General features: G+C 36.8%; 1 protein-coding gene across 1 annotated transcript; it reads left to right on the forward strand.

The window, feature by feature from the left end:
* Positions 1-10,969: 10,969 nt before the first annotated feature.
* Positions 10,970-12,022, forward strand: LOC144427222 (uncharacterized). The gene has a single exon (XM_078116082.1). The coding sequence runs from the start codon at positions 10,970-10,972 to the stop codon at positions 12,020-12,022; it is 1,053 nt and encodes a 350-aa protein (XP_077972208.1).
* The last annotated feature ends 742 nt before the right edge of the window (positions 12,023-12,764 follow it).

Genomic DNA, 12,764 nt, shown 5'->3' on the forward strand with positions numbered 1-12,764 from the left:
GATTTTAAAGTTAAATGGTAACGTGCTACACAATATATATATATATATTATATAAAGTCAAGAAGTTGGCCTATGATTCTTTTTAAATTGTCGTAGTTAATCTTTTTGTAGTTGTTGGGTAGAGAAGGAAATTCAAATTCTTTATTTAAATTCCCCTTTTTCATTAAGCCTGTTTTGTTTTTATTAAGATATATAGCCGGAGTTTATATAAGCCATGACCATCGACATTGTACATCGTACTGACGCCAGGGTGCCTTTAGGCGACTCCAACCTATGCGACCGTAGTGTCCCCACTTCCATAAGTCCCTCTATAAATAATCATGTATGGGTTTACGTGTTTATTCCATATACGACATACTTATACGGTATAGAGACAGTTACAAAATTAGCCAATCAGTAATCGAATAGATCGCGGAGCCCCCGGGTTTCTCTCGCGGATCCCTTGGGCTCCGTACGGAGCACTTTGAGAACCCATGGTCTACTCATGTATTTATGATAAATTTTGCCAGAACGTTTAGAAGAAAAAAATTCAATCCATCTGTGTTCAAATATTTACATAAAATAAGTAAATATATACTCAGATTCGATAGAAAATATGAAATAAAAAAACTTTTTCGAGTGACACCAATGAGATCACGTCATAAGCTATTTCGAAGTCTAGGAAAATACCAAAGACTGATATTTTATTTGGTAGTGCTATGGCTATGGCTAAAATCGGCGAATGTTTTTATCAGCATGACTTGGGTATTTAGGCCGTGAACATCGGTGTAAAAAAAGTTTTGTTTTGGGGTGGACCGCGACAGATTAAAAACACCTTCTTAGACATTACAAATCTTAAAAATTCCTTGTGCTGCTGCACACCAGTAGTGTTCTAAAACTACTGACTTGAAATAAATTTCACTCCGTGGAATTTTATCGCAGACTAAGGAATTTCTGTAACGGTGTTATAATTAATCGAGCATTGCGATAGAGCGGAGTAAGAGTTGCAGGGACAGCTCATAATGGTGAAATTGGCAAGAATACAAATCAAAACAAAATGCAATCGGGCACTTTGCCACACATTTTATGGTTGTGGATTACCGTGGTATTTTGGAGTGGTGGTGCTTTTATTTTATCGACGCAATCGCAGATTTAATTTATCACAATTAAATGGATAAGGCAACCATTTTAAATAAGTATATCGGTCATGGACTAAATAATTCATTCAACAGGAAAACCATTACATATCCGTTGACAAAGTCGGCTCTTATAACGACTGGCGTAATCTCGAGGACTGACTCAGGATCCGTACTGCGGAGTTTCGAGTCGATAAAAATGTATTTTAATTGTACTAAATTAAATATGCTTTCTGGGATATCATACCAGATCTTTCTAATGAAGACAACGAATTCGCAAAGGGCAATATATATCCAAACTAAATATAATCGGGCAGTTGATCACACTCTGATATGTCCGCGGATTGGCGTGGTATTTTAGATCGGTAATGAGTTTATTTTGACATAAGTCGCCGCAACCGCGAGTTACCTTAAACACAAATGAATTAAAATAGAGAGACATTTTGAATTCTTATAGTTATTACGAGACAGAAAATATATTATACCACGAAAAAGCCGGTATTTTTAACGAACGCGGAGACCATTTCAGGAGCCGTTACATGTAAATTTCCGATTCCATCTTAGGACCTCTCGCCGCCCCCCCGCCCCCTCCCCCCTTTGGGGCGCCCCCCAGTTCAAGAACCACTGATCTAATCGAATGGTGGTAGGCATCGTTTATCATTATATTGAAAAGCAGTGGAGTAATTACACACCTTCGACTTTTGCCAATGCAAAATTACCTGGAAGAGTATTGCTGACCCTGACCTGGAATGAACGTTCAGAAATAAAAATAAAATCCAAATATATATCCTATTTTTCCCAGTGACAGCAATGAGATCACGTCATAAGTTTTTGAAAAGTCTTGGAAAATACAAGAATATAAATGTCACAGTATACTTTTAGATATGCATCAATCGCAAATCGCTTCCACCTAAAACCACTTTGTTCTCTACATCAGGGGTTCTCAAACTTTTTGTGTTGCGGAGCCCTTGAAAAAGTTGACTATTATTCACGGAGCCCCAAAATAAATGTTAAAATTGTTACTTTCCGAATAATATTTCTGAGTAAGTCAAAAGTAATGTACTTATTTTAAATGCTTAACCTCTTTTAATAGGGTTAATACAAGTCATAAATGAATCTAAATGTAAAAGATGAATTATATATACTAAAGCTGTAAACTTGATACTTGACAAACATATTAATAAATTAGGGGTCGGATCTTTTACCTTTAGATATTTTTGAAAGACTTAAAAGGCCGCTAATAACGTACTCGATTGCATTTTGTTACGATCGCCGATTGTTTTCGTCAGCATGGCGGTGTTTATTCTCCCTAAATCAAAAATTTTCCTCGACATATACATGTATTGTTCCACAATGACGACGAGTATTGCTTTTTTGTTCTCGTGGGAAATTATGAGTTCAATGTGAAAAACATGTTACCATATTATAGTCACCGGAGACGAAATGCTAAAAATAATAAAAGGTAAATCCGCAACTCAAATTTCTTGATTGAAAAGCGGCATACTGAAATTTTAAAACTAAAACTTGAAATGGGAGATAACACTATAAGTTTTGTTTCAGCAGACTCACGTCAGATTAAAAACACGTTCATAGACATTGTGAATCAAAAATTTGGTGTTATGTTGGGTTTTCTTTGGTTATTCGTCGTAGTAACTGCGAAACCGAAACACAGTCAATTGTGCGCGCGATGTACCTATTTTTCCATTCTAAAACTACCGACGGAGCCGCATGCAATGAAATAAATTTCCATCTTTCGTATTTTGCCCCGACCTCTTGTTTTTTAAACGGCGACATCTTGCTCGTGAGTGCGAAAGAACAAAATCAAGCTTGACAAATCCCAAGATCGCAAAAATACGACTGCAATTTATGTATAGTTGGCAGTTTTTCGCGTATTTTATGTTATTTCAGAATAGTAGTCTTTCATTTCAGTAATCCTAATAGTAAAATTAGCCAATTCAGTATTTTAAAAAGTAATCGAATAGCTCGCGGAGCCCCTGGGTTTCTCTCACGGAGCCCTGGGGCTCCGTACGGAGCACTTTGAGAACCTATGCTCTACATCATAGGTTCTCAAAGTGCTCTGTACGGAGCCCCAGGTATCCGCGAAAGAAACCAAGGGGCTCCGTGAGCTATTCGATCACTCTTCAAAATACTGACTGAAAATTTTGTAACTGTTCAAAGGAGCAATAACAGCTTTGATAAAATCTGACAACAATATAGCCTCGAAATATGATAAAGAGGCGGAATTAAAAAATGACATTATTTATAAGCAGGAGCGCGGGAGTTACGGATTTACCTCTTTACTGATTATTATTTTTAGCATTTCGTCGCCGATGACTATAATATGGTAACATGTTTTTTACATTGAACTCATAATTCCCCACAAGAACAAAAAAGCAATTAAAGTCGTCATTGTGTAACAATATATGTATATGCCGAGGGAAATTTTTGATTTAGGGAGAATAAACACCGGCGTAAAGATGTTTAAAACACGCTGTTAAAGCCATGCTGACGAAAACAATTGGCGGTTGTAACAAAATGAAATGACGCACGTTATTAGCGGCCTATTAAGTCTTCCAAAAATGTCAAAAAAGAAAAGATTCGACCCCTAATTTATTAATATGTTCGTCAAGTGTCAAATTTACAGCTTTAGTATAAAATTTAGATTTATCTATGACTTATGTTAACTCTATTGAAAAAGGTTCAGCATCTAAATTAAGTAAAGTACTTTTAACCTGCTCAGGAATATTAATCTGAAAGTAATAATTTTAACATTTATTTTGGGGCTCCGCGAATAATATTCAACCTTTCAAGGGCTCCGCAACACCAAAAGTTTTAGAACCCCTGCTCTACATAATGTTCCATTTATTTCGAAAAACCACTTGCATTTTCTTTCCAAAATATCGTATAAATAAAAAAAACTTGTTGGCTTCAAAAATCGGAATTACAATAGAGTGCTTCCAGGCATCCGGAATATTTCCTTTGTAGAAAAGTTCGAGTACCGGTAATATGTTTTCGCATTCCGTTGGCAAGTTTATGAGCATCGCGTAGCAATTTTTGTCTAGTCATAGCGCGGGTTGTAGAACTATAGGTTACTATATTTAGCGGCACCTCGATGATAAAACGAACCAAAATAGCATCTAGTGTATTTACAGCATTACCAAGTACTGAACGTGTCATTAATGAAGCATACAAAATGCTTAACAGAAGTGTTTCGATGATATCTTTTAATAGATGCATCGACATTGGGACGTCATCCACCCGCTTCATTTAAAACGTGTTTTTTTTTACAGATTTTCGTCATATTCCATTTGTGCTACTTTCTCTTGTCAATTTTTTCAGTTATATGATATCGTTACGAGTGATAATGAAGTAAATTTCAATCATGACACTAGTTACACCATGTTACATTAGTGGTCGAGCAAAGCCTGAAGAGTCAACGTAAAATCTATTCAAAGAAAACATTTGCTATAATATCTGTCAAGATTAAATAAATTTAGTATTTTTGAGTGAACCTGGTTAGGTTTAGTACCAAATATAGAACGCCGTTAAGATTAGAGAAAAGAAAATACAAAATACTTGTGGAGGAGAAGAATGTCTATCCATTTCGAACAAAAATTGAAAATAATAAAATACAGTATATATACTGACTTTAGACTAGTTTTTTCTTTGGTATAAAACAGTTCATATATCGTCAGACTAATATAATATAATAATAATAAAAAAAATTGCCTAAGTCAAATTTTAACATTTTGAGTAAATCAAAAAAAACTTCATAACTTTCCCATTTTTCAATCTATTTCAAAATTTTTTTTATCTAGATTTATCTTATCAAATTTTTAATTATCTTAGGATATCTATAACTTCCAAATTCTATTTTATATGCGCTAAAATTGACTTAGGCATTTTTTTTTATTCCCGCACCCTGAGTTAAGCAATATTATTCACATCTTCGCCCTATATTTTCTCTGTACATTCGCTTGACCTATATACTTTGTAAAAGTCCATTCGGCAAATAATGAGAGACTTCCATATTAAACTAGAGCTGCGTGCAGCTTTAACAGGCTTCCCGCGTAAAAAAAACTGAAGACGCGTTTTGCTCACTGGAGCGTGAAAGCGTGGTCAGTCATGCATAAATATGATGAGGGACTTATTATCTGCATGTGATGTAAATTTCAAGTCTCTAAGTAGTGTCGTTCTCGAGAAGAAGATGAAAATGTAAAATCCTATATTGCTCACTGGAGCGTATCGCCGAGGTCACTCATGCGTATCCTTGACATATCGTAACCGGAACATGTCCATTAATCATTGTTATGAATTTCAACCCAATAGCATGTATCAATTTTGAGAAATCGAAAAAAAAACTGAAGACGCGTTTTGCTCACTGGAGCGTGAAAGCGTGATCAGTCATGCATAAAATTTGCAATTTAGGATGGGGGAATTATTATCTGCATGTGATGTAAATTTCAAGTCTCTAAGTAGTGTCGTTCTCGAGAAGAAGATGAAAATGTGAAATCCTATATTGCTCACTGGAGCGTATCGCCGAGGTCACTCATGCGTATCCTTGACATATTGTATCCGGAACATGTCCATTAATCATTGTTATGAATTTCAACCCAATACCATGTATCAATTTTGAGAAATCGCAAAAAAACTGAATACGCGTTTTGCTCATTGGAGCGTGAAAGCGTGGTCAGTCATGCATAAAATTTGCATTTTATTGCTAGCTGAGAACTTCTGCACATTTGAGGTGAATTTCAAGTTTGTAGGACCAATTTGAAAAAAAAATAATAACTAGAGCTGCGTGCAGCTTTAACAGGCTTCCCGCGTAAAAAAAACTGAAGACGCGTTTTGCTCACTGGAGCGTGAAAGCGTGGTCAGTCATGCATAAAATTTGCAATTTATGATGGGGGACTTATTATCCGCATGTGATGCAAATTTCAAGTCTCTAAGTAGTGTCGTTCTCGAGAAGAAGATGAAAATGTAAAATCCTATATTGCTCACTGGAGCGTATCGCCGAGGTCACTCATGCGTATCCTTGACATGGCGTATCCGGAACATGTCCATTAATCATTGTTATGAATTTCAACCCAATAGCATGTATCAATTTTGAGAAATTGCAAAAAAACTGAAGACGCGTTTTGCTCACTGGAGCGTGAAAGCATAGTCAGTCATGCATAAAATTTGCAATTTATGATGGGGGACTTATTATCTGCATGTGATGTAAATTTCAAGTCTCTAAGTAGTGTCGTTCTCGAGAAGAAGATGAAAATGTAAAATCCTATATTGCTCACTGGAGCGTATCGCCGAGGTCACTCATGCGTATCCTTGACATATCGTATCCGGAAAATGTCCATCAATCATTGTTATGAATTTCAACCCAATAGCATGTATCAATTTTGAGAAATCGCAAAAAAACTGAAAACGCGTTTTGCTCACTGGAGCGTGAAAGCGTGGTCAGTCATGCATAAAATTTGCATTTTATTGCTAGCTGAGAACTTCTGCACATTTGAGGTGAATTTCAAGTTTGTAGGACCAATTTGAAAAAAAAATAATAAAAATAAATAATAATAATAATAAATAAATAATAATAAATAATAATAATAAAACACAGGAATACAATAGGTTCCCTGCTGACAAGCAGCGGGAAGCCTAATAATAAATAAACAATAATAATAAAACACAGGAATACAATAGGTTCCCTGCTGACAAGCAGCGGGAAGCCTAATAATAATAATAACTAGAGCTGCGTGCAGCTTTAACAGGCTTCCCGAGTAAAAAAAACTGAAGACGCGTTTTGCTCACTGGAGCGTGAAAGCGTGGTCAGTCATGCATAAAATTTGCAATTTATGACGGGGGACTTAGAGACTTGAAATTTACACCACATGTAGCTACATGTGGTGTAAATTTCAAGTCTCTAAGTAGTGTCGTTCTCGAGAAGAAGATGAAAATGTAAAATCCTATATTGCTCACTGGAGCGTATCGCCGAGGTCACTCATGCGTATCCTTGACATATCGTATCCGGAACATGTCCATTAATCATTGTTATGAATTTCAACCCAATAGCATGTATCAATTTTGAGAAATCGCAAAAAAACTGAAGACGCGTTTTGCTCACTGAAGCGTGAAAGCGTGGTCATTCATGCATAAAATTTGCAATTTATGACGGGGGACTTATTATCTGCATGTGATGTAAATTTCAAGTCTCTAAGTAGTGTCGTTCTCGAGAAGAAGATGAAAATGTAAAATCCTATATTGCTCACTGGAGCGTATCACCGAGGTCACTCATTCGTATCCTTGACATATCGTATCCGGAACCTGTCCATTAATCATTGTTATGAATTTCAACCCAATACCATGTATCAATTTTGAGAAATCGCAAAAAAACTGAAGACGCGTTTTGCTCACTGGAGCGTGAAAGCGTGGTCAGTCATGCATAAAATTTGCATTTTATTGCTAGCTGAGAACTTCTGCACATTTGAGGTGAATTTCAAGTTTGTAGGACCAATTTGAAAAAAAAATAATAATAATAATAAATAATAATAATAATAATAAATAATAATAATAATAAAACACAGGAATACAATAGGTTCCCTGCTGACAAGCAGCGGGAAGCCTAATAAAACACAGGAATACAATAGGTTCCCTGCTGACAAGCAGCGGGAAGCCTAATAATAATAATAAACTAGAGCTGCGTGCAGCTTTAACAGGCTTCCCGCGTAAAAAAAACTGAAGACGCGTTTTGCTCACTGGAGCGTGAAAGCGTGGTCAGTCATGCATAAAATTTGCATTTTATTGCTAGCTGAGAACTTCTGCACATTTGAGGTGAATTTAAAGTTTGTAGGACCAATTTGAAAAAAAAAAAATAATAATAATAATAACTAGAGCTGCGTGCAGCTTTAACAGGCTTCCCGCGTAAAGAAAACTGAAGATGCGTTTTGCTCACTGGAGCGTGAAAGCGGGATCAGTCATGCATAAAGTTTGCAATTTATGATGGGGTACTTATTATCTGCATGTGATTTAAATTTCAAGTGTCTAAGTAGTGTCGTTCTCGAGAAGAAGATGAAAATGTGAAATCCTATATTGCTCACTGGAGCGTATCGCCGAGGTCACTCATGCGTATCCTTGACATATCGTATCCGGAACATGTCCATTAATCATTGTTATGAATTTCAACCCAATAGCATGTATCAATTTTGAGAAATCGCAAAAAAACTGAAAACGCGTTTTACTCACTGGAGCGTGAAAGCGTGGTCAGACATGCATAACATTTGCAAACTATGATGGGGGACTTATTGTCTGCATGTGATGTAAATTTCAAGTCTCTAAGTAGTGTCGTTCTCGAGAAGAAGATGAAAATGTAAAATCCTATATTGCTCACTGGAGCGTATCGCCGAGGTCACTCATGCGTATCCTTGACATATTGTATCCGGAACATGTCCATTAATCATTGTTATGAATTTCAACCCAATAGCATGTATCAATTTTGAGAAATTGCAAAAAAACTGAATACGCGTTTTGCTCATTGGAGCGTGAAATCGTGGTCAGTCATGCATAAAATTTGCATTTTATTGCTAGCTGAGAACTTCTGCACATTTGAGGTGAATTTCAAGTTTGTAGGACCAATTTGAAAAAAAATAATAACTAGAGCTGCGTGCAGCTTTAACAGGCTTCCCGCGTAAAAAAAACTGAAGACGCGTTTTGCTCACTGGAGCGTGAAAGCGTGGTCAGTCATGCATAAAATTTGCAATTTATGATGAGGGAATTATTATCTGCATGTGATGTAAATTTCAAGTCTCTAAGTAGTGTCGTTCTCGAGAAGAAGATGAAAACGTAAAATCCTATATTGCTCACTGGAGCGTATCGCCGAGGTCACTAATGCGTATCCTTGACATATCGTATCCGGAACATGTCCATTAATCATTGTTATGAATTTCAACCCAATGGCATGTATCAATTTTGAGAAATCGCAAAAAAACTGAAGACGCGTTTTGCTCACTGGAGCGTGAAAGCGTGATCAGTCATGCATAAAATTTGCAATTTATGATGGGGGACTTATTATCTGCATGTGATGTAAATTTCAAGTCTCTAAGTAGTGTCGTTCTCGAGAAGAAGATGAAAATATAAAATCCTATATTGCTCACTGGAGCGTATCGCCGAGGTCACCCATGCGTATCCTTGACATATCGTATCCGGAACATGTCCATTAATCATTGTTATGAATTTTAACCAAATACCATGTATCAATTTTGAGAAATCGCAAAAAAACTGAAAACGCGTTTTGCTCACTGGAGCGTGAAAGCGTGGTCAGTCATGCAGTAAATTTGCATTTTATTGCTAGCTGAGAACTTCTGCACATTTGAGGTGAATTTCAAGTTTGTAGGACCAATTTGAAAAAAAAATAATAAAAATAAATAAATAATAATAATACCTACCTACGGACTGTTGCCTTGTCGTGGCAGGTAGGCTTTAGTCCCTTAGTGAACCCACAAACTGTGCTGGCGGGAGTTATAACTCCTGGTAGGGTCACCCATGCCAGAGAGATTGTGGGGGAAAGGGCAAACTAAAACAGTCCACCGCTTGGGAGTAGCGTTCAATACTCCCATCTCATGAAAATGATGGAAAAGAAATCAAGTAAAAAGCACAACGGCGTGAATGGGACTGAGTCAACTACGACCAGTGTCTCGCCCGGTACGGTAGACGGGGTTGTCGACCAGCCGCCTCCGGATCGTCATTCTACTACTGGTCGCCGAAAGTGGAGTAAAGAATCAAATGAAGTGTTAATGAAATGTTATTTGAAAAGTGAACCACAGCTTAGAGGCTATAGACAACGAATGAAACGTTTTTGGGATGAGAACAACTTGTTTGATGCATCAGAACAACGATTAGCAGATCAGATTAGACAAATAAAGTTGAATGGTTGGTTAACTGTAGTCGAAATAGAAAACATTCAAAGGTCAATTAACTCTAGTTCCGATCCATCGCCAGATGAGCCAGAAAGTTTGCCGGAAGTAAGGACAATTGAGGAGGAGGAACAACTTTGTGATTGCCGCGAAAACACCGAAGAAGTGGAAGTTTTAGATTATGTTACAGGAGAATTCTTGAAATAGCCCAAGAACAACGTTTACGCCAAGTTCCTTCAGTTCGAACTATTCCAAAATATAAACTATTCAGAGAAACAAGTGTAATAAACCAGGCCCTAAAAGGAATTAGCTCGACTAACATAACGGAAACAAATAAGTTAATTTATGCCGGAGCAATAGCCGTCACTGAAAGACTAAGCCTCAATGTAAACGGAAGAAAATGTAAAGAGCCAGCCTGGAAATTACGATTACACAATAAGATACAAGAGATGAGAAGAGATATTGACAGACTACAAAAATTTGAAACGATCAAGAAAAATAAACTGAAAAAAGAATTGATGGAGAAATACAGAGTAAAACAGAAAGGATTGTCATGCGCAACTGAAGAACTTCGACAAAGAATAATTGCAACTGCAGCAAAAATCAAGAGATATACAGAGAGAACAAGACAATTTCGCCAAAATAGACTGTTTGACGGCAAATGGAAAACATTACGGAGAAATTCAAATAAAAAGACGAATATTTCAGGGCGATACTCTCTCTCCACTTCTTTTTGTTCTGTGTATGATTCCACTGACGATGGTTTTGAGAAAAACAACACAATCATACTGCATAGGAAAAGGAAAGGAGCGGCTGAACCATCTCTTGTACATGGACGATTTGAAACTATTCGGAAAAAACGACAAAGAAATAGACTCTTTAGTGAAAACTGTACACATTTTCAGTCGGGATATTGGAATGGATTTTGGGATAGATAAATGCGCAGTATTAAGTATGAAAAGGGGAAAAATTACTGACAGTGTGGGAATTTGTTTACCAGATGGGAATAGCATGAGCCAGCTCGAGGAAAGCAATGGATACAAATACCTTGGAATATTGGAATCAAATTCGATAAACGAAAATCAAATGAAGAAACTGATCATCCATGAATATACTAAACGATTAAAACAAATTCTAAAATCAAAATTAAATGGCGGCAACATTATCAAAGCTATTAACATACGTGCAGTTTCGGTAATTAGATACAGCGCTGTTTTTATTGGTTGGTCAAAAAACAATCTTGAAAAGCTCGACCGTAAGTCAAGAAAACTTTTAACAATGTACGGAATGCTTCATCCCAGAGGTGATGTTGACAGATTGTATTTGCCAAGGCAAATGGGGGGCCGTGGATTAATGAGTGTTGAGGACTGTGTTCAAGCAGAGAAGAAAAGTATGACAGAGTATGCAAAGAATAGTGAAGATATTTTGATGAAAGCCGTGTATCGCGAGGGTATTTTGTGTGGCGACGAAGACTCAAATGCATTTAAAGAAAGGAAAATAGATGAAAGAATGGAAAGGTGGAAAGAAAAACCGTTGCATGGGAAATACCTTCGTGAAACTAAAAATATAATGGTCGAGGACTCCTGGAACTGGCTAAAGAAAGGATACCTCAAGAAGGAAACGGAAGGTTTGATAACAGCTGCTCAAGAACAGGCTTTGAGAACAAATGTTATCAAAGCAAAAATCGAAAAGCGGGGAGTGTCTGCAAAATGTAGAATGTGTGATGCAAGAGATGAGACAGTTTTTCATATATTGTGTGAATGCTCAAAATTGGCGCAAAGAGAATACAAATATCGACACGATAATCTAGCAAGAATTGTTCATTGGGAACTCTGCAAACTATACGGCCTTAACAGAGAAAACAATTGGTACGACCACACCCCAGAAAAATCACAAAACAATGATAACGTTACGATTCTATGGGATTTTAACATACAAACAGACCACGTCATTACCCACAGAAGGCCTGATATTGTAGTAATAAATTCATCCAAAATACATGCTTGATAATCGACATAGCAGTTCCGGCCGATCATCGTATTTTATTAATAGAAAAAGAAAAAATAGAAAAATATCAAGATTTATGGAGAGAAATGGGAAAAATATGGAATGTAAAAACGAGAATTATACCTGTTGTCGTTGGTGCCTTGGGTGCAATATCAAACAAGCTAGAAGGGTATTTAAAAGATATGAATTTGCCTAATAGATTGGAATCTTTGCAAAAGGCGGCTCTTTTGGGAAGTGCAAGAATACTGAGAAGGGTTCTTGAAATCTAAGGACGCGGGACGTGTCTCGATTTCAAGAAAATATACACCAGTCAAAGAACTGTGAATAAATTTAACAAACATAATAATAATAAATAATAAAACACAGGAATACAATAGGTTCCCTGCTGACAAGCAGCGGGAAGCCTAATAATAATAATAAATAATAATAATAAAACACAGGAATACAATAGGTTCCCTGCTGACAAGCAGCGGGAAGCCTAATAACTAGAGCTGCGTGCAGCTTTAACAGGCTTCCCGCGTAAAAAAAACTGAAGACGCGTTTTGCTCACTGGAGCGTGAAAGCGTGGTCAGTCATGCATAAAATTTGCAAATTATGATGGGGGACTTATTATCTGCATGCGATGTAAATTTCAAGTCTCTAAGTAGTGTCGTTCTCGAGAAGAAGATGAAAGTGTAAAATCCTATATTGTTCACTGGAGCGTATCGCCGTGGTCACTCATGCGTATCCTTGACATGTCGTA

The sequence above is a fragment of the Styela clava genome, chromosome 1 (assembly GCF_964204865.1).
Source record: "Styela clava chromosome 1, kaStyClav1.hap1.2, whole genome shotgun sequence".
NCBI lineage: Eukaryota > Metazoa > Chordata > Ascidiacea > Stolidobranchia > Styelidae > Styela > Styela clava.

Coding starts and splice junctions, on each gene's coding strand:
- LOC144427222 (XM_078116082.1), top strand. CDS start 10,970: ATGAAAAGGGGAAAAATTACTGACAGTGTGGGAATTTGTTTACCAGAT.